Source organism: Neltuma alba, unplaced genomic scaffold, assembly GCF_004799145.2.
Source record: "Neltuma alba isolate B1F8T4 unplaced genomic scaffold, ASM479914v2 tig00012259_pilon, whole genome shotgun sequence".
Taxonomy (NCBI): Eukaryota; Viridiplantae; Streptophyta; class Magnoliopsida; order Fabales; family Fabaceae; genus Neltuma; species Neltuma alba.
In genome coordinates this window covers 241,579-263,462 of record NW_021636785.1, presented here as the reverse complement: position 1 = coordinate 263,462, position 21,884 = coordinate 241,579, and the positions used below count along the sequence as shown (strand labels likewise).

The 21,884-nt window shown below is 34.5% G+C and overlaps 3 protein-coding genes and 1 pseudogene across 4 annotated transcripts; all 4 read right to left on the bottom strand.

The window, feature by feature from the left end:
• Positions 1–3,768: 3,768 nt before the first annotated feature.
• On the bottom strand, positions 3,769–4,877 carry LOC114725654 (pentatricopeptide repeat-containing protein At2g21090-like). Its single transcript, XM_028912179.1, has 2 exons — positions 4,377–4,877; positions 3,769–3,951 (listed from the first exon to the last, which is right to left on the bottom strand). The coding sequence occupies exons 1-2, from the start codon at positions 4,875–4,877 to the stop codon at positions 3,769–3,771; spliced, it is 684 nt and encodes a 227-aa protein (XP_028768012.1).
• A 382-nt stretch (positions 4,878–5,259) lies between these two features.
• Positions 5,260–7,961, bottom strand: LOC114725667 (pentatricopeptide repeat-containing protein At4g14850). Of its 2 annotated transcripts, XM_028912200.1 has the most exons (3): positions 7,736–7,961; positions 5,928–7,311; positions 5,260–5,769 (listed from the first exon to the last, which is right to left on the bottom strand). In XM_028912200.1, the coding sequence occupies exons 2-3, from the start codon at positions 7,220–7,222 to the stop codon at positions 5,301–5,303; spliced, it is 1,764 nt and encodes a 587-aa protein (XP_028768033.1). In that variant the 5' UTR covers positions 7,223–7,311; positions 7,736–7,961; the 3' UTR covers positions 5,260–5,300. The 2 variants fall into 2 exon arrangements, with proteins under 2 accessions (XP_028768033.1, XP_028768032.1); XM_028912199.1 differs by lacking the exon at positions 7,736–7,961 and having other exon boundaries at positions 5,928–7,725.
• A 692-nt stretch (positions 7,962–8,653) lies between these two features.
• On the bottom strand, positions 8,654–10,541 carry LOC114725652 (probable amidase At4g34880; annotated as a pseudogene).
• A 1,562-nt stretch (positions 10,542–12,103) lies between these two features.
• Positions 12,104–14,605, bottom strand: LOC114725673 (eukaryotic translation initiation factor 4B3). Its single transcript, XM_028912207.1, has 2 exons — positions 13,452–14,605; positions 12,104–12,731 (listed from the first exon to the last, which is right to left on the bottom strand). Exons 1-2 carry the CDS (start codon positions 14,549–14,551, stop codon positions 12,692–12,694), a joined length of 1,140 nt encoding a protein of 379 aa, XP_028768040.1. The 5' UTR covers positions 14,552–14,605; the 3' UTR covers positions 12,104–12,691.
• Positions 14,606–21,884: the final 7,279 nt, after the last annotated feature.

The following is a 21,884-nucleotide window of genomic DNA, read 5'->3' as shown; positions in this document are numbered from 1 at the left end:
AGTGCAATAAAAATAAGGAAAAGAATTAAGCAAGTTCTTATATCACTTCTGTCGGATCCCGCAGCACTTTTACGACCCAACTTGTTTAAAGACGTCTTTTCCTTTCATGACTTTAAGAAATTTCAGCCCACCCAAAGGGGGGGGGGTTTTAAAGGAAGAAAATGGTTTATCTACTAACTTCTCATGTTCACATGTACTGGTTTTATTCCTACAAGCAACTTATAAGGAGTATTTAGGTAGAAACAAAATTATAATTTTAAAAGTGTTTTTACGATATACGAATTAAATATATGGAAGAGTTTATTTTGATTTGTAGAAAAATGTTTCTGAGAAGTGTTTTTGGGATCACCTAAACACCACCTAAATTTAATGTTTTATTCCGAATAATTATTTTCATTGTTTTATTTATATATCCAGCGTGTTAGTTTTAGCTTCTTCTAGTCTTTTGTTGATCCCAAACATCATTTGGATTTATTATTTTTTAATTTTTGCCAACATCATTTGGATTAGTGCGAATTTATTAATATTTGAAAGAAAAACAATAAAGAAGAGCTTGTATGTATGTATATACGAGTATGATAACTTCTATCTTTATTCATTCTCTACTTTCTTTTTATCATTTTCTAGACACGCTACAAATTTTTTTTAGAGATGATATGATCTCTGATTTCTCAAGTTTGTTCTTATTTTAGTTTAGTCCCTTAAGTTTCAAATAATAAGTTTTGGCCCTGATTTTATTGAATTATAGGTTCAATATTTTAAATAAAAAGAAACTTAAGGGATCAAAACTTATGATTTAAAACTTAAGTCAAAACTAAAATGAGAATAAATGTGATGGACTAAAAATTATATTAACTTATTTTTTATCAGTTAAATCTGTATGAATCTCCTCTCAACAGAACCTATTATTTGTTCTTACTTCTCGATCAATGAAGAAAGAAGTGGATAATGGTTTCACTCTCATTGAGAAGTTGCCAAATTGAGTTGGGATCCACTCTCATTAAGAAGGGAGAACAAACAAATAATATTACCTCTTGTTTTCAATATAAAAGTGAGATTATTAATTTACAAATATTAAAAAAAATTAGTTAAATTAATTATTTATTATAAACATATGCTGATTTGAGTATCTTTTATAATCATGTGCAATAAAATTTTGGTGGATTCTTTTTCAATCACTGAAGATATTTAAAACTAAATAAATTAACTAATTGTTTGGATGGGAAGAAAAGTTGAGAGGAAAGAAAATGAGAGGAGAGAAAATGGAGAGAAATTATTATTACCTTTCATGTTTGGATAGACAAGAGAAAATAGAAAGGAAAGAAAATGAGTAAATATATGAATGACTAAAATACTTTTTTTGTTATATCAAAATATATCTTGATTAAAATCAAATAAATATCATAATGAAAAACCATATTTATATTAACATAATCATATAATTTAAAATCAAATTATTTGATAAAGATATATTATCATGTTATTATATTTTAATATCAAATACTTTTGTAAAAAAAAATAACATTTTGTGTAATGTTATGCTAAAAAAACCAAAACAACAACTCTACTTGTTTTTCCTTTCGGTTCATTTTAGAAGGATTTTTTCAATTTTAGTTATTTTATGTTTCAATCAACCAAACATAAAAAAAAGACTTGATAATAATAAACAAAGTGCAAAAATAAAAAAAGGTATTATTTGCTGAAAAAATATATGTAAGGGTAGAGAGAAAAAATATGTTTTTTTTTCTTATTTTCTCTCCATATATAAAAAAAAAGTTGAGAGAAAAATGGGCGGTAAAACCCACCTCATTTTCTTCCTAACTTTTCTTTCTTCCCATTTTTCTTCCCTCATCTAAACAGGAAAAAAAACCACTTCTCTCTTTATTTTTTTCCTTAGTTTTCCTTCCTCTCTTGTTTTCTCTCTATCCAAACATTATTATAGATGGAATCAAATTCAATTGGCAATAGCATGTTACAATCAATCAATATGTGTTCTCACAACGGACACTTGATATGAGAAAAGACAAAAAGAGTCCAATCCATAACACAAGCGACCTCTTTAACCAATGAGCATCAGAGTTTGACCAAAACAGGGAAAGACAGAAAGAAAGAAAATAGCTCCACGGGGACTCCAAGGCAGAATGTCAGAATGTGCTGGTCTGTTTGTGAAAGATGGCCAACCTAATGGAATTAAAAAAAAAAAAAAGATGGCCAACCTAATCCACCTTGACAAGCCTTGGATCAGGAGAATGCGCAACCAAACGGCAATAATTTTGACAAATATTTCCATTTGCTCGAGTTAGAAAATAGCAAATCCCGTGGTGCTTCCAACTAAAAACCTGTTTAGAATAATAGTGAAAATCTCTTATAAGTATGTTTTATATAAGTTGAGATAAATTTTTTTTTTTACATATTTACCGTATATTTTGTAAATAACGATTGAAAAGCTACATATAAACTGTTTTAAATGGGCACTAAGACAACATCTCTAAAGCGATTTTTTTTTTGGACTGACTCTAATATTCTGCTTGGATGGGAAGAAAAGTTAGAAGGAAAAAAATGAGAGAAGAGAAAATAAAGAAAAGAAAAAACTAAAAAGAAGATATTATCATCTCTCTTGCTTGGATAGATGAGAGAAAAGAAAATTAACAAATATCTAAAATAACTAAAATATCGTTATCAAAATATATCATTTTTAAAATTAAATTAAATTAAATATTGCAATAGAAAAATTATACTAACATTAGCATTATCAAATAATTTAAAATCAAGTTATTTGATTTATATATATTTTCACATTATTATATTTTAAAACCAAATTATTCAATAAAAATATTGTTTTTAAGATAAAAAAAGTGAATAACTTTTTAAATATAATAAAAGAAAATAAATACGGAGAGAAAGAAAGATGATGGGCAGTTATGAAATCTTGTTTTCCTTCCCAAATCTCTTCATATATGGAGAGAAAATTTGAAGAGAAAATGAAGCATGGGACTCACTTTATTTTCTCTCCCACTTTTCTTTCTTTTCACATTTTCTCTCCTATCCATAATCTAAGCAGGAGAAAACTTATTTCTCCTCATATTTTCTTTTCTAGTTTTCTCTCTTTTCTAATTTTCTCTCAATCCAAGCAAAAGGTAAAGCTGGTGCTTATTTCCTGGGAAAGGAAAAAGGGAAAATTGATACGTTAATTTCCTGAAATTTATCTCATCAATTGAAAGAAAAATACGCAAAAAATTTGGGAATAAAAGGAAGCATAACGGCTTTCTTGAAATCTACTGACTTTCCCCACGTCAATTCCCTTCCTCATTCCTCCCTCGGTTTTTTCCCCAACCCAAGGTCTTTCGAGTGTGCCAATGCGAAGGTTTTTCGTGTCTTGACTAGAGGCCAATGTGAAGCCGTACCACAGAAATCTGTAAACCCTAAGGTTACATTTGGTAGGAAGTATTGAAAATAAGAAATTAGGATTTGGATTATAATTGAGAAAATCTATTAAAAGAGTATTTAGTATAAGAGATTGCTTGTTACATGGAATTAAACAAATTCAGAGAGGTGGAAGAAGTGGTATTCCCACCTCTATGAGTTTGTTTAATCCCATATAATAAGTAATTACTGATGCCAAATACTATTTTAATAATTTTTTTTAATTGCAATCTCAATCTCAATTCCTTATTTTCAATGTTTCGTACCAAACGAAACCTAAAGGTAAAAATAACGTTAGAGAAACTCTTCTTCGTGAAGATGACCTACTGATTAAAAAGATCTCTTTCACAAGGCAATCTTCGGTAATGAGACATTGTCATCCATCTGGCTACCCAAATGACCCAAAACTGAGTGTATGGCTTCCTTCAGCGATTGTGATGCATCTGATACAGTAAAAACATGGACCCCATTGTCAATTTCTATCCAGCTAATGGCCCATTCTTTTTTCACATCTCTCTCATCCATAAGCTGTCACACTTTCTCCACCAATTCGCATTTTCCAAGAGCAGCATATATATTTGAAAGCAAAACACAGGCAAGCAGAAGATAGCTCCAGCCCAATAAGGTGATGGGCTGCTTCTCTTCCCATGTCTATGTTCCCACGAATTCTACACCACCATGCAACACATTCAAAACAGGGTCACCTGGTTTACAGTCCGTCATCCGGAGATGCTTCGTCAATTCATTGAAACATCCAGCTCACCCCAAAAGATCAATCATACATGCATAGTGATCTTCGTCTGGAGCCAACCCATGATTACGATCCGTGGAATTAAAAACTCAAGTTCTTCTTGCACAAGACCTGAATGACTACATGCATTTAGAATGACGACAAAAGTGACCCTATTTGGTCTCACTCCTGGTATTAGTATCTCTTTTTGCTAAAAAATTACTTCTATAGCATAACCATGGTGAGCTAATGCAGCAACCGTGGTGTTCCAAATCACCACATCTTGCTTGTCTCCCACGACATGGAATACTTGCTTGGCATTTTCTATGTTGCCACATTTTGAATACATGTCAATAATAGCACTAACAACAATATTATTAATTCTGATGTTATTTCGAACTAGATGAGCGTGTATTTGTCTCCCAAGTTTGAATGAAGCAATGTTTGAACAAGCAGATAGGCAGCTACTGTATGTGAATTGATCTGGTTTAGCATGATGCATGATCATCCTTCTAAATACTTCAAGTGCGTCATGACCCAAACCCAATTTGGCATAACCACCAATCAAAGATGTCCAAGAGATAGAATTCTTCTGAGGCATCTGATTGAAAAGTTCAGTAGCTGATTTCATATCCCCACACTTCGCATAACCTGAAACTAATGTAGTCCACACAAAAACATCCTTGAGGGGCATTTCATCAAATAATCTCCTAGCATCTTCCATTTTACCACACTTTGCACATGCATCAAGAATTGAACTTGATATAACCACATTGGATGAAAATTCAGCAACTAAAACCTGCCCCTGGATCTGCCTAGAAAGTTCAAATTCTTTAAATTTCACGCAGGTAGTCAAGACACCAGCGAAACTAAGTTCGTTATAGCCGATGATTCGTTTCAACGATTAGCAAAGAGACAGCGAGAGGTTGGTCTTTGAACATTTCAAGTCATTGATAATGAAGGAGACCTCATGGCCCTAGTGCAATCTGGAGCTCCGTCTCTATTGAAAATTATACACTGGAAGATATATAGTAAAAGAAAAGAGCAATGAATTTTGCTTTTACAACAGTATGTACCGTATTAATTAATGATGGTAAATTTTGCAATCTCAACATTCGATATTTTCGTTAATTATATTTTGCAGCTATTACCAATAGTCTTTACAAGAGCACTGGCCGTGCTTAAAACAATGAAAACGATTATTATCTCTCACTATAATTTCTCTACCCACAATTCTTGAGATGAACTTAATGGCACTATGACAATCTCCGCATATCCTAAGATTTTTTGTGATTCGTATGGGTACTCCTGGGGGCAGAGCTATGAGGCCAAAAGCAAGAGCAATCTTCTCACTGTGGTACCACACTTCTGAATCCTTTTCTTCTTCTTCTAAATCAAAGAGTGATAAATTCGTATCAGGTGCATATCCTGCTTCCCTCATTTCCCTTCTAAGCTCAGTTAACATCGCCTGAATTTCATCATTCCTTTCGTGAACATTATTCTTTTTGGCTCGAAATATATGAACCCGATTCTTCACAGTAATCCAACTATAACCAGCACCTTTTTTTATACCAACATCTTTCATTTCCTTCCTGACAATCGTGGCTTCTTCCCACCTGCATTAATCAATTACCGGTTTAAGTTTCAGAGGAATGGCCCCAAATTAGTCATCAAATGTTTAAGAACAAAGAAACATAATTAAAAAAAAAAAAAAAGAACTAACTGTGGTGCCGGTTAGCAAATGAAAGATGACTCATCAATATGAAAATATTACCTTCCAGCAGCAGCAAGCATGTTAGAAAGCACCACATGGTTGCCTGAGTCCTGGGGGTCAAGCTTAAATAAGTTTTCGGCCGCAATTTTTCCTATCTCTGGCTTCCTGTACATCCTGCAAGCCCCCAGTAAAGCTCCCCAGACTGAAGTAGTGGGAAGAATTGGCATTTCCTTTATAAACTCGTATGCACGCTCAACCAATCCAGATCGTCCTAACAGGTCCACAATACATGCATAATGCTCTGCTCCTGCTTCAATTCCATAGCTTTCTCTCATTGACCCAAAAATCCTCATCCCCGTCTCTACTGCTCCAGCCCTACTACACGCCGATAATACAGAAACTAGTGTCACATAACTTGGTGCCATCTCAGGCTTACTTGATGTCATTTCCTCAAATAGAGCCAATGCCATGTCGGCATTACCTTGGTGTGCATATCCACTTATCATTGCATTCCAAGTTACCAGATTCCTCTCTGGCATTTCATTAAAGACTTGCTCTGCATCCATTATACTTCCACATTTTCCATACAAGTCTACTAGCGCACTACCAACAAAGATATTCTCCTCAACACACGCTTTCAGGGCAAGCGCATGAAGTGACCTGCCCAATTCCAGTCCTCCAAGCTCAGCACAAGCACTTAGCACACCTGACACCATGAAGTCTGTTGGCTCAACTCCTTCTTTCCTTGCCTGCTGGAATACTAAACATGCCCTCTCTTCATTATTGTTTTGCACAAAAGTAGCCAGCATAGAGCACCAAGAAACATCATTCCGCCAGATAATTCTTTCAAAAACCATTTCAGCAGATAAAAGATCTTGACATTTTCCATAAAAATCAATAAGCCCATTTGAGACAGATACATCCTCCCCATATCCACTACGGATTATAAAGGCATGTAACTGACGTCCAAACTCCAAATTTTTTGTGTAAGAACATGCATTCAGAAATGCACAAAATGTTATGGAATTAGGCTCCCCACCGACACATAGTAACTTCTTAAATGCATCAAATGCATCTTGAGACCGGTTGTCAAGCACTGCATTAGAAATATATGCATTCCATGTGGCTATGTTTTTTTCAGGCATTTCATCAAACATCTTATGAGCTTCGACTCTAAGACCCATTTTGCTGTACATGTCGAAGGCACTACATCCAACGAAGACGTCGCGTATTTGACCAGCTTTCACCGCAAGGGCGTGGACTTGTTTTCCAGTAAAGGGCATATGCAATGAAGCAGAGGCTTTAAAGACACAAGGGAAGGTGAAGTCATTTGGCTGAATAGACTCATGGCGCATATTAGAGAAGCAGAGGAGAGCAGCAGCAAAACGGCCATTTTGGACACAACCAGAAATGAGGGAAGTCCAAGTAACAACAGTACGAGCATCTGTGAGTGAGAGAACACATAGAGCTGAGTTAAAATGATCAAGTTTGGAGTACATGTTGACAAGATAGTTGCAGAGAAATGAAGGGAGGGGGTTATCTAAGGTCTTGACAATCTGGGCATGGACCGCACGACCAAGTAAAGAAGACTGGGTTGAAACAGCAGAATTGAGTAAAGAACCCATCGAGTTTGAAGGCTGCAAGTGCATTATAGGTGATAATGGTAAGACTACATAGAAGCTTTTTCCGGTCTGTTTGTTTGCAAAGATTCATCTGACTTGCTCAAGTCGCAGAACACGGAAAATTTGAAATTCTCTACATTCAACTTCCTTTCCAAGTCTATTTTTATAATCACCAGATCTGCACAGCATTGCTTTTCATTAAAACCAAACAAACTATTGACAGAACAGAAACTTCAGGCATATAACCTTCGTAATTTCAATGTCAATGGTACAAGAAGTTCAGGATCGAAATAGCATTGCAGACCAAATCCATGTGAAGTATGTAATATATTATTCATCATCTTGCTACATTGAAGGGCAGCAGTGGATTCGTCAAAGCAGCTCCGGCCACCATGATTGCTGATAATGGTAAATGTAACGGGGATCAACGCTGCAACAAGTATCGCATATGAAAGTTGAAAGAGCAGATTCCTCCGCCCGGCTATGTCAGATTGGTTGACGCTAAGCGGGGTCGTGAATAAAAAACATTTGAGAAAATTAACATGAAATTTCCTATAATTTTAACGCATTTTAAATTTAGTTTTAATAGTTTTCTATTAGATTCTCATAATTTCCTTAATTAGAAGTATTGGTGCCTATACTCAACAATGTTAGTAACGCATAACGTGGCTTCTGCCAGCATATACTAGATAAATTTTATTATATGAACTTAAATAAATTCAGATTAACCAGATTGCAAATTACATATAAATACAAGATGATGATTATACATATAATAATTTTTATTTTTATATTATTAATAAATAAAGTTTAGATCATCATATTATTTTTTTAAAAAGTTGTTTTCATTTCACAACTTGCATATAATTTAGTTAACATCTTATATATAATTTAGTTAACATTTACGTCAACTCTTTTTTTTTTTTGTCAAAACATTAACGTCAACTCTAATTAATAGATGATGAGTATATGGTCCAATGCCTATAATTAAATGCACTATAAGGAGGCAATAAAAAAAGGAAAAAAAAACCTACAAAGAGCTCATATAAAATGAGGTAAAAGTATAAGCAATCACGAATTAAAATTTTCAAATATTTTTAATTCATAAAAAAAATATAACGTAAAAGCAATACAATATTCGGATAGGGTTGGATCACAGGAGTTTCAAGGCTTGAGTATGGGGCGGTTCCTAATCCCAGTTGCTTGCTCAAACCCATAAACACTCTCAATAAGCTTTGCATCAGAACCTTCAACCCTCCAAAGTTAATGCCAAATGGTGTCAGGTCCTGCGGGCACATTCACTCCTGGTAATCCTCCAATCGCTAGAACAGGAGACACAATTGATCCAGGAGTCACCAATGCATCAAGTTTATAATCTCTCATCAGTTCTCAAACCCTTCTTTAGATAAACTAGCCAAATAGGCCAATGCTGCCTTCTCAGTATTTCCAATTCCATTTGTTGCCTCATATGCCAAGAATATATGCTGACCAAATCCCTTCATCTTTTCCTGCATAATTCATATTCCATTTTGAATAGGTATTGTTCGTATTCATCGAAAAAGAGTTGATCTTTAGTCCCGGGGGAAAAAAACTTTAGTAGTACGTACCAGATCTGCATTCTTGATGTTGAAGGCAATGATATCTGCCAATGATCTCACTGGTGAGACAACCAAGTTCTTGAGATATGCATGGGGATAGTTTGATCTCGGCTAATATTACCACTGCTTCCCGCCTTGTGTTTGAATTTAGGATGGTACTTATGTTTGCTATTTCAAGATTATCTACGATGGTTGCTCCTTCTTCCCAAGAATTTTCAGAAAATTATATATGATGTTAATAGTGCTGCATAAGAATGACTCACAAATATATACCATCAAATCTTAGTGATGGTTGGTTACCTTAGGACGTGGAAGTGATTCTCAAAAGAGATAGTAATATTAGTGTCATTCAAAAGTCTAAGGAATGGGTTTCTTACTATTCCCAGTCTCTTCCCTTTTAACCCATAACGGTTAAGACATTGTTTAAAGCCACCGTGGGGAGTGTATTTAGACCCATTTGTAGTTTCAGGATCATTATGGTCAGGCCTTACAATTACATCAAGAACATATGGAGCATCTGATACAGTCCTGGCAAGGGACCTGCCAAATAAAAACTAGATGTTGTCACATGGTGGGTAAAGTGTTCAGAAGAAGTCCAACTTCATCTCAATCTTCATATCATTCTCTTGAAATATCAAACCCTCTCACCCAACAGTGTCCTATCTGGGAGAAATAGGAATAGCCTGATCTCGACTAGTGACGCCAACAGTTGGCTTGATGGCTACTACAGAATTAAAACTTGCTGGACACAAAAAGTGACCCATCCGTTTCTGTTCCAAGTGACACTGCAACCATATTAGCAGCAGTCGAGATTGCTGATCCACTGTACATAAGGATTCTGCACACCCACAAAAATTATGATTCAAACTATGTTCATGATACTACCATCCCGCATGTTCAAAACACTCGAAAACAACTAGTCCTAGGTTGACTAAAGCTTGACACAAACCTTTGCGTGGCCGCCTCTGGCACTCTAACCATTAGGAAGAGTGGTAGACCTCAGTGAATCCCACTCAGTCATGCTGGTCTTTCCCAGTATGATGGCCCCAGCTTTCCTTAACTCAGAAACCCCACCAACATCACGAGGCACAGAGGACCCAAGCAAAGCGAAGGAGCCAGCCGTGCTGTTAAGCTTATCCCTTGTTCCAATGTTATCCTTGAGCTGGAATTCCATGTAATCCAAACAGTGACCTTGGTGCTTCCATCTTGCTCTCATAATCAGCCTTAGCAGCTTGAGCCAAGGAATGTGGGTTCACCTTTATCACACCCTTCAGCACTGGGTTCAGTCTCTTGATTTCTCCCAAATAGTACTCATCTAGCTGCCTCGAGGTGAGCTTGTTTTGCTCAAAAGCCAATTGGATCTCAGCAATGGTTGCTTCTTTAATAGAAAACCCTTGTACAGCAATGGTGAGTGACCCAATTGATGATAATATGGTCACAAGAATTATCAACATTATTGAGAAGCCTTGTGACTTTAATGTGGAAGCCATTTAAGCTCTTTTCCTATACTAATTTTGCCACATTACCCTGCAATTTATATCACTTGGAAGCATATTGTAAGGTATCTTATATTTGCCCTAGTGAGGCACTAAATTAATGTGCTCATCTGGTCCTAAATATAAGACTCTTTTTGTAGTGTAATTTATATTTAGAACCCAGGGGGTGTGGTTGAGAGGTGGGGGCTCATCCTCCCTTAATCAAGTGTCGAGGGGGTTCGATCCATGCATAAAAAAGCTTTAAAACCCCAGGCCAGTTGTCCCACCCATCAAAGTGCCTACAAGCCAACGAAGGGATTAGTCACCGGGTCCGCCGGTGGATACCTGATGTTTCATAAAAAAAAAAAGTCTTATATTTAGAACCAGAGGAGTATTAATTAACTTGGCACTTGCGTGTTGTTTCAATATTCGCTGCCTTGCAAGGAAGGTAATATAATAGTAGTACTAAGGAAGGTAGTTATTAACTAATCCCTTATCATAGTATATATATTAAGGCAGATTCTTATGAGTGCATTGGAACATTGAGAACAAAATAATTGGTAGAAATATTTTAGGAGTAATGAGATACTGGTATGTTAACGTGGAATATTTGTGTTTTTTAATCACTGGTGGTGATATATTCTGATGGAGATGATAATTGGTGCTCCCAGAGGAGGATTTATGAAAATTTGATTTCGTATACGCGTACCCTAGTTTGTCGTCAATACTGGCTTTGAAAGGGACAGTAGTTGACGTGTCCATTATGAAACTAGAATTTATGAAATTAATTGTTAAAATTTCATGGAAAGACTATATTGTTATTTGTAATTAAAAACAAATAATTTTCTAAAATTATCCTTATAACCAAATATAAACAGTAGCGAATAAAAGGTCATAAATTTAACAAAAGTTCTTTCTCTATTTTATTGAAAAGTGAATTACGAACTTAAAAATTTATTCATCATCATTTGTGAATTTTAAGAACGCCATTCTGGATTTATAAAAAGTCAATTATAAATGAATATTCAGAAACATCCAAAGATCTTTAAATCATAAAATTTACAAGTAGTTATCTTTAAATGCACGTAAATGTAATATATATTCAAAAAAGATTATCCATCCATTCACAACTAATTTCCCGTGTGTGTGTGTGTGTAAAACCATTCACAACTAGCTTTTCATAAATCCACAAATGACCTCCCAAAAATCTACAAGTAATTATCTTTACATTCACATGACAAATCAACTTTCTCTAGATTCACAATTAACCATCCTTAAATTCAAGAGTGACCTTCCATTGGCTATTTTCAACATTCGATGATAAAGGCAATTTGGTGGAACGTTGAACTGCAAAGGAGGCCCCGAACAGCGAGCTTGCCCTGCAGATTATGGGAGCTACCCTTGCTAGAGATTCGTTAGACGCGCAGTAGGGAGTTGGGGTTAGTTTTGCCTTCTACCTTCCCTAGTATCAAAAAAATAAAGGCAATTTTGTGAAGTCATTTATTTTTTAATTGCAAAGTAGAAACCATGGTCCTTCCACAGCGTCTCAATAATTAGAATTCTCAATTGTCATCAATGTTTTTACAAGGTCAGCAATTGTCATGCCCCCCAAAATAAGTTATTAAACGTTAAAAGACACAAACCAGCAGTTCCCCAACAGCTTACGCATTCTCCTGGCTACAGCTAAAACAACAGAGTAATCTTCATATCACGATGAACATGACATTGGCATCTATTATAACCAAGTTTTCTGGGACACACGGAAACCTAGGCTGATGAAAAAGAACAAAACAATAAACAAATATCGTGGCACTTGTAAATTAGTCGAGAGCACATACTACGTCTGCAAAACCCAGCATCGAGATTTTGCAGACAACATAAGTCTATATATTAAATGGTGAAAGAAAATAAAAATCACTGCCTCACTTAACAAAAAAGCCATAAAAGCTATAAGACTACCTAAGTTATCAGAATAACTAACAAAATTTTATCACTTCACTAGTGTCTCAAGAGAAAAGACCAAAGTCGTGGTGACAACTTCAATTTGGCAAAAACACGAGGTCTAACATCCCCACAACCCTTTCCAGCTCTGACAAAAATGTGCAGGGGCAAAGAAAATTCACAGCTCATCAGCTTTCTTCAACACGCCCATTCTCAACTTTCTCAGCACTGCAGCGTAAGGCAGAAAATTGTGAGTGTAAAACTAGACTAAAAAACAATTGAGCAACACGCAGGAACAATGAAGATTTTCCCTAGGAAGAAGACAGGCTGGCAAAAACAATCAGTTTAACTATTAACAATCTAGAAAGATAGGGTCATGAACTCTATGTTCTTAAAATTTAGCTCGGCAGAAGGAACATATAAAGGATCAAAAACATTATCAACCAAGTTATGTTCAACACATGGAAGCCAGCACATGGATGCTGCGTCAAATGCAGCCGAAACTCAAGCTAAGGTTAAAAACAAGATCATAAAGAGATAGCAATAAAGGAGGAGTTCATAACTTCAATATACTAAAATACTAGAACATGTCAAAGACCATAGAAAAATCCTACCCATCAAAGCAACAATTGGAAGAATCCCATCCCAATTATGGCTTCTGAAACAGGCCAGTCACAATAAGCACATTCATTAGCAGGCAGGACAACAGCCTATGTGCAATATACAGAGCAGTATGTAGCCGACTTATAAAGGCGTAATATCCATGACATGCCCCAATGGTAGCATATTAAAGCAAGCATCGCAACATGGCAAAAGAAGATTGCATAATCCAACTCGAAAGGCCCTAAGCTTCTTAATAGCGTACATGCACGAACAAGCCACACAGCCAATCATAAACATACAATGCTTAAATAAACACGTAACAATTAAATTACTAAGTTGACAAACCTATTTGGACGACTATCGTCAGATTCAGTCTTCCTCCAACTTCTCTCAGTCCGATCATCGGGCAAATTAGCACCGCCACTGCCAGCCGCAAAACCCCTCTTCCCAAACCCATCCTTTTGCTCTACCGGCTCCTTAATCTTCATTGTCTCAAGCTGCTCATCAACCTTCTTCCAATCCTGCCCTTTCTCTGCCAAAACCTCCTCCCTTGGCCTAGCGTCTCCGAAAGGACTTGAGCCCTTGGGCTTGGTCACTGTCCCAGAACCCTCCTGGTTTCCATTATTCGCAGTCATTGATCGAGGTTGCAAAACGAGTCTCGGTCTAACACTTCCAGTCTCACTTCTCTCATTTCCACCGTTAGATTCCACCTTCTTCCTATTCCAATTATCTGAGTCTGCACCACCACTGGAAACGAATCCTACTTTCCTCTCCCTTTCATATCCACCGCCATTAGAACCAAATCTCCGTCCCTCTGATGGCACAAAGTTCTTCTTTGATGCCCAGCTGTCCGATTCGTCAGCTCTGGAAGGAGAATCAAAAAACCGTCCTCTATCCCTTTCCTTCCCCTCAAATCCGTTTCCCACTGTTGATTTTTTTGCAGCAGCCCAATTATCTATTTCATCGGCTCGCGAGGGAGCCATATCACGATTTGCTTCCCTACCAAACGAACCATTCCGCCTTGGCTCGTCAGAAACCCTAGAAGAACCCCATCTAGAATTGGAGGAATCGTCACCGCCATAATTCCTATTAGGCCGGTCAAGGGAACCATAGGACCTAAAGCCACCGCCAAGCCGATTCCTGTCACGGTCAAGCTCCTCGGCGGTTCGCTGGCGAGGACCTGTTGGCAGCATCATGAGATCTTCATGTGTTAAGACATCGGATTGAGATGTCTGAGCCGGTTTAGCGCCCCCATAAGAGGTGAACTCAGCCAAGGAGATGGTCTGGCCCTTCTTCTTCTTAGGTTTGGTTGCAGCGGCAGCGGCAAGAGAAGGAAAAGCAGCAGCGTCATCTTCTTCCTTCTGATGAAGAAGCTCAGCTTCATGTTCCTCGGAATCCAGGGCCCAAGCCCCGGGCTTAGCCCAGGCAGATACAGTAGCCGCCATGGTTATGCCTATGTTCGTCTTACTCTCGTACGTCTCCCTCGAAACTCTGGTTCGCCCTCGCTTCGTTGCGTGGCAGCCAAGCTGGGCGAAGAGGATATATATATATATATATATATATATATGCACCCGGTGATCGAACGGTGCAGAATGAGGGTGCAATTTGTACGGACGGTGATAGTTTTGGTGTGTGGTTTTCGGGCTGGTCCTATATCCGAATCAGAATAGGAAAGTTTAAAGTGATAATTTCTGACTGAACCGATAAAAAAGGAATGTTTAAAAAGAGATTGAATTCGTGCTCATCTTATATCTGTATTTTTAGCGAAATTTTTACACCTATATCTTAAAGATTTTTTGGATAAATAAAAACAAATGGATTGCAAATCCAAAACTATGTTTTTTTTTTCATACAATTAAAAAATAAGTTGACAGTGTTAATAATAACAAAACTAGTGACGAGGTGTGGAGGCTTGTAACCTAATTATCACTAAACATCTTTATTAAGACGTTTTTAAATACGAGGTTCTTTAAATATAATATTGCAAGTTAAATTTAAATAACCTATATCAAAATTAAACTGTCCAGATTGTCAATTTGTTTTAATATTAAAATCACAATTTTTATTTCGATAAAAGCATAATGATAAATAAGGATAATTTTAAATTTTTCATTATCACTTTTTTGGTGAAATAATTATCAACTATTTTTTTAAAGAAATAAAGTTTAACTTTGGTTAAAAAAAATCAAAGTTTAACTTAAAATATTACAAGTAATATTTAAAGGAAAGGATAATATTTAAAAAATTCCCCATCATAATCATAAACCTATTACTCCTCCGGTCCTTAATATATGACTCAATTCTTAGTTGATTTGGTCTTAAATATAAGACCCCTTTTTCATATTTATCAATTTTCTCTAAATTACCCTATGAATACTCCCTCAACCATAATCAAGTAAAAGAGGGAAATGAGATATTAAGAAAGATGATTATGGTATTTTAGGAAAAATGTGATGATGATTTAAAAATGAGATAATAAATATATTAGGTATTAAAATAAGTAATTAAATAGGATAAAATAAAAAAAATTCGACAAAAATTTAAGGCAATCTGTAAATGTTGTTTATATTTAGAAATAAGAAGAAGATAGTAGTTGTTTCTTATAAATAAGGATAAATGGAGTAGTTTATGAACTTTTATAACATAATAATATATCACTGTATTTATAGCTTTTACGTTTAGTGTGATACATAATCATAAACTTTAAATTTGGGAAGAAGAATGATTCATTTTTAAAAGTTTCAACATGAGTTTTATCTTAACATTTAATGTATTATTTTATTTTATTTTTAATTATTTATTTTTTTCTTTTATCATATTCTTTCTTATTATATTCTTTCACATATTCTCTTTTATCTTTTTTTATTTATTAGATGAACATATTCAAAAACAAAACTATATTCTAGCCTATTTATAGCTTTTAAATAATTTTAACTGACAATTTGTTATTCATAAATTAGTTATTTAAAGTTTATAATAAAAATTGAGGGGAATATAAATTAAACTAGAAATTCTTATAGCTTTTTTCAGTGGGGTTAGAACACCCAAAATACTGTAATCTTTGTTGAAATCACCAAACAATTCAATGAATCAGAATCATTAAAACCGGGTACTAAATACCTTCAAATTACTTTTTGACAATATTTACTTATTTAAAGCATGTGTTGACATTTTAACCAGAAAATAGCACAATAAAAAAAAAGAACCAAGAATATAATAATTGAATGACAAAACAGGGACAGCAAATGGCATGAATGATGCCATCCCACTGACAATTTGTTAAAGGTTTCAAGTGGCCATAATGGATGACAAATTATAATGGAACAACTTGAGATATTCCAGCAAATCCCTGGCCGAAACAGAGTCTATATGCCAGATAAACTAAAGGACAATAATAGGGCTGGCTTCATCTGATTGAGTAGACTACGCGAAAGCTAAGGGTACTCTTATATCTAATTGCTATAAGGATTTGCTGGTCAAAAAAATAATTGCTATAAGGTTTAAGATCAAGAATTGAAGTCGGGTCCAATTGTATAATTCTTCACAAAATCCAATTTAAAAAAGCTCAACAATGAAGATTTTCTGGTGTTGTAAACCCCTCCTCTGCTAATAACAGTGATGTGTTCAAATATTTATATACTTTTCGTCCTAAATATAAAACCCTTTAGTATAAGGGTCTTATATTAATTCATGTATTTTTGAGTTCTTTTAGTGTGCTTATTGGTTTTAAATTGCATTATTGATAAATAATATTTATTAAGAATCATTGACTTTAAGCTTTGCTCCAATTTCCTCATTATGAAGCTTCACGATTCCAAAATTATGTACTTTTGTGACGGCATAAAGCCCACCCTAATGGGTGCTGAACTTTCAAATTTCAAATTACCTTTTCATTTTTTTATATAAAAAGAAAAAAAAAAGATAGCAAATGATAAAAATTTGGATTTTAGGGAAATATGAGAGAATGCTTCTTAGAAAATAGAAATTGGTTTATCCTTACTCAAAATGATCTAGGAATTATTTGGCTCACTAATTTAAAATCAAAACTTTAGTCACTGATTAAGTAAGTAATCTTAATCAATAGATGTCCCAAAACTCTAGCTACAATTACTAACTAAAAATATCATTGAAAACCTATTAGTATACAATTAGGCTCAGATTATTGTAATTTGGGTATTTATAGAAAGAACACTCAACTTAAGATATTTAACAAGTACTATACAATTATAAAATTCATTCAAATTATGAAAGAATAACATAAATACATAGAACTTCAAAAATATATATATGTATATATATCTCTCAATTGTATAATCCAATCTCAATCACAAAAAGTTAATTCCAAACTAAGAAATACAACCAATAATCTCAAAAAATTTAATTAAATAATATTAATTCCAATTCAGAAAGTTCATTACTTAATTTATTAAATCTAAGGAATTGAAATATAAAAACTCTCCTAACTCTGAATCTCAAACCCAATTCTTCATCTCTAAGAAGCTTGATGGAATTAGCTACACATGGTTTCAAAATTTTGCTAACACAAACTTTGATCCCATGGCAGCCTTGAATGGATGAAGAGAAGGGGTAAGGGCGATACTGGTGTAACTCGCTGATGATGAAGGGCCGAGGATGATGATGCTGGTTGCGGTGATCGAGTGTTGAAAGATGGTCGCGTGGGTGGTGTGCCGCGCTGAAGACGATGAAGAGGGAAGACCGTGATGATGGTCTGTGTGTGATGAGTGGTCTCGTGTGTGTATATGAGAGTTGAAGGGTGGTCGCGTGTGTGTATGGTTTTGGTGTGTACCATATGAGATGGGTCTGTCACATAACAGAAGCTTGATGGAATTAGCTACACATGTTTCAAAATTTTGCTAACACAAACTTTGATCCCATGGCAGCCATGAATGGATGAAGAGAAGGGGTAAGGGCGATACTGGTGATAACTCGCTGATGATGAAGGCCGAGGATGATGATCTGGTTGCGGTGATCGAGTGTTGAAAGATGGTCGCGTGGGTGGTGTGCCGCGTTGAAGACGATGAAGAGGGAAGACCGTGATGATGGTCTGTGTGTGATGAGTGGTCTCGTGTGTGTAATGAGAGTTGAAGGGTGGTCGCGTGTGTGCATGGTTTTGGGGTGTGACCATATGAGCGGGTCTGTCACATAGCAGGAATGCTGTGTTATAAAGTAAAATTATATACTAAAATACTGTATTTTAAAAGTATTTATCAATATACTGCACTTAAAATTCTTGGTAAGAACAACTTTCAAATTATACACAAGTCGTTTTGACAAGAACGATTTATATGTTAACTAATAAAAAATAAAATCATTTTAGTGTGAACGATTTTACTTTTTACTTTAAAAAAAATTCAAAAATAAAATCGTTCACATCAATAACATTTTTGAAATCGTTTACGTAAAAATGATTTTATTTTTTTCTTATTCATGTCTCACGTGAGAATCTTTGCTAATTTATTTGCGTGCAAGAATCTTGTCACTTTTATGCACGTGAGAATCTCCTATTCCCTTCCTGTGAAGCTACAGCAACGTACATGGTTTTTTATGTCACATGTTTTCATACTTCATCTCCTTTCAGATGAGCTCTCTCTTTTTTTTCTTCTTCTTCTTCTCACTTGTTCCATTTTTATTGTTCTTTTTCTCTGTTATTTTTTCACTCTTGCTTCCAAACACTTGACAAGCTTTTTACTGCTGCTGTGGGTATATTGTTCTCTTCTATGTTTTCTTTTAAAAAATTTGCAGCTGTGATATAGAATTTGATTTTTCATCCATACTACTATTGATGAGTTAATATTTATTATTCTAATTTTCAGGAGGTGAGTGGTGAGTTCAATAATCTGAAATATTTGTACTCTTTTTAAGCCAGGTGCCTTTTATTTTAATAGTAAAACTATCATCTTTATATTATTTTAAGATGTTAAGATTTTGATGTAAGCTTCAATCTTTTTTAAGTATATGATTATTATTTTTTCTTATGAAAGTTATACTTCTCTAGAAGTTTAAATTTGGTAAGATAAAACTGAAAAATAATATATATATATACATTCTAAATATCAAATTTGTGGTATATATTAAGTTGGTAAATAAAAAAAAAAAAAAGTGTTTGACCCATTTCTAGTGAACTATTGTTTCTTATATTTTTAGGTAAAATAAGGTGTAAGTAATGAAAAATTGAAATGAATGAGGGTACTCATAATTTCTTTTTTTATTTTGCCTTTTCCATACTATTTGCTATGTTGCATTTTTAATTAGTGATGATATGTCATGATATGAGTATTTTGAATCAAGAATAAAATATTCTGACTGTCTTTTCAGTTTACATCAATTATATAGATCTTCTCTTTATTTTAAAAACATACAGTTTAATCCAATTAGTTAACACTATTAGTAAGAGTATTCTAAAAAAATTATAAAAATATTATTTTTAATTGAAATTTTTATTGAAATAAAATTTATTTACTATTTTACTTCTGATTCTAATAAATTCCTAAATTATATTTTTCTAGTTATCAATTTCATTTAGTTAAGACAAACATAAAAGATTTGATTAAAACTTTAACTAATTTTTTTAATAAATATATATAACTAAAATGTTTATAAATCTTTGCAATAAAGAAGTGTTTGAAAGTTTTGAATTATAAATTTAAATAATTTATAAAATCTTTTAAACTTATACCATTTAAATTGTATGATAAAAAAAACTATGAATTTGAAATATGTTTTACAATTTAAAAGAAATCAAAGTAAATAATTCTAATGACTGTGATAAACTAGAAAAAAATTAATATACATCTTATACTCATTTACAATTAGTTTTAATATCATTATATAATTATCAACATTTTTCTCCCATTATTTAGTAATCATTTGGTCGTTCAAATTATAATAAATCATTATACTAATCATTTTATTTCATTTATTAGGTGAGAAGTTGTTCAGTAGGAGATGAAGTTCTGAAATCATTCATCATAAAAATGATTTTTGAAATTGTTTACTATAAAAATGATTTTTAGTCAGTTCACGAACATCGATGAATGGTTCTGAAGAAATCGTTTACTAAAAAAACGAATTTAAAAATTGTTCACCTAAAAAATGATTTTAAATATAACATATTAGTAAATATTTTTAAAAATACAGTATTTTATATATGATTTTATTATTTGTAGCATTTCGGTAAAAAAGTCATGAAGAACCCCTCGGTTCTTGCTGCCTTCGGCACCTAGCTCTCTTGTCTGCGTTGAAGACAATGAAGATTCTTTAACCTTAAATTAAAACGCAGCGTTCGACTTTTTTTTTTTTTTTTGTTTAATAAATATGAGGTTCTCCTTTATGATTTTTCCAATCTCCAAAATGACTAAAATGTCCTGCAATGCTATATAAACACATTGTAATACCATATATCTAAATAATTATTAAAATAATGATATTTCTACCCATTTCTTATTAACTCATGCATTAATTTTTAATAAATATTTATTCATCAATAATGCAATTTAAAAACTAATACACGCATTAAAAAAGCTCAAAAATGCATGAATTAATATATAAATATTTGAACACATCAAATAGGTGATGACACATCCCAAAATCCCCATCATAAGGGAGACAAAATACAGAAAGCCAACTAAAAAAATTACAAAATTCAAGCATGGCAGAACGATCTAAAGGCAAATTTACCTGATGAGCGTGCCAAGGGCAGTAACCAAAACAGCTGAAGCATAGATAGTAGCCACCGTGTTTGCATCCTCCCCAACAATCTCCAAACATCATTTCAAGGTTCACCGAGTTTCATTTCATGTATTATAAAGAAGAGAAGGCAGCAAAATCCCATAAACTTGTAGGCATGATTACTCGACATGGTGTTTCAAGTAGAAAAGGATAACGACTGCCGACTTCTACAAATTTCAAATAGATGTCGAACACGATTGAAAAATGCATATCACCTGAAATGAAATATATGCCATAGCTGAGCCAAGAATCAAGGACTATGGAATCTGATACATAAGGCACTGTGCCAAAAGCGAAGAAGACTATATCCCGCACCACACCAAATGCTTGAGGGAAGGGAAACCTCACTGTGGCATCGAATACCTCAAGGTGATGAACCTAGCTAACAAGACGATAAATCTAGGTGATAATGAATCCAGACAATAATGAAATGAACCCAGTGGATGAATAGAGAAAGTGAGGTGAGGGAAACTCCCTGATCCTAATATATTCACAGGGAGGACCTCTCTACAGATTACAAGGCCTAACTGCAACAGTTACAATCACTATTAACTATGCAGTCCAATCTCTAACAACCGAAACACGAAGTAACATAACAAGTCATAACAATAATGAAGACGCCGATTTCCTTGCGGTCTGGTTTGCCGCCAAACAAAATCGAATTCCCGCCTGAAAGAAAGTCAGGGGCCACACACCCCCCTTTGGGTTGGGGGGGGATGGGTAATATGAGCCTGTTCTCAAATGCGAGTTCCATCGCGGCTTTATCAGATACGGGGCCCTCGGCAGGTTCGAGATCAACTGGAGCCCATTTAAATGTTGGGCCGACCCTCTTATCTGGTAGGCTAAGCCCAACCTATTTCACCGGTAACCATTCCATGGGCTCGCCTTCATCAGATAACTTCACTCGGTTTTTAATTTAATTTATTTGCCGGAGCCTCCACGCTTCCTGCTCCGTTACTTCCTATTCTATACAGACTTTAGACTTTGGATGCGCAATTTGACTCTTTTTTCGTCAGCTTGTGGTTTGTA

Excerpts from the sequence above, each read along its gene's own strand:
- LOC114725654 (XM_028912179.1), bottom strand. The coding sequence starts at position 4,877 with ATGGAAGATGCTAGGAGATTATTTGATGAAATGCCCCTCAAGGATGTT. Across the intron at positions 3,952-4,376 it reads ACCATGGTTATGCTATAGAA|CTTATGGATGAGAGAGATGT; the intron begins GTAATTTTTTAG and ends AAAGTGTGACAG.
- LOC114725673 (XM_028912207.1), bottom strand. The coding sequence starts at position 14,551 with ATGGCGGCTACTGTATCTGCCTGGGCTAAGCCCGGGGCTTGGGCCCTG. Across the intron at positions 12,732-13,451 it reads GACGATAGTCGTCCAAATAG|TGCTGAGAAAGTTGAGAATG; the intron begins GTTTGTCAACTT and ends CTTACGCTGCAG.
- LOC114725667 (XM_028912199.1), bottom strand. The coding sequence starts at position 7,516 with ATGCACTTGCAGCCTTCAAACTCGATGGGTTCTTTACTCAATTCTGCT. Across the intron at positions 5,770-5,927 it reads ATGCTTGCTGCTGCTGGAAG|GTGGGAAGAAGCCACGATTG; the intron begins GTAATATTTTCA and ends TGATTAATGCAG.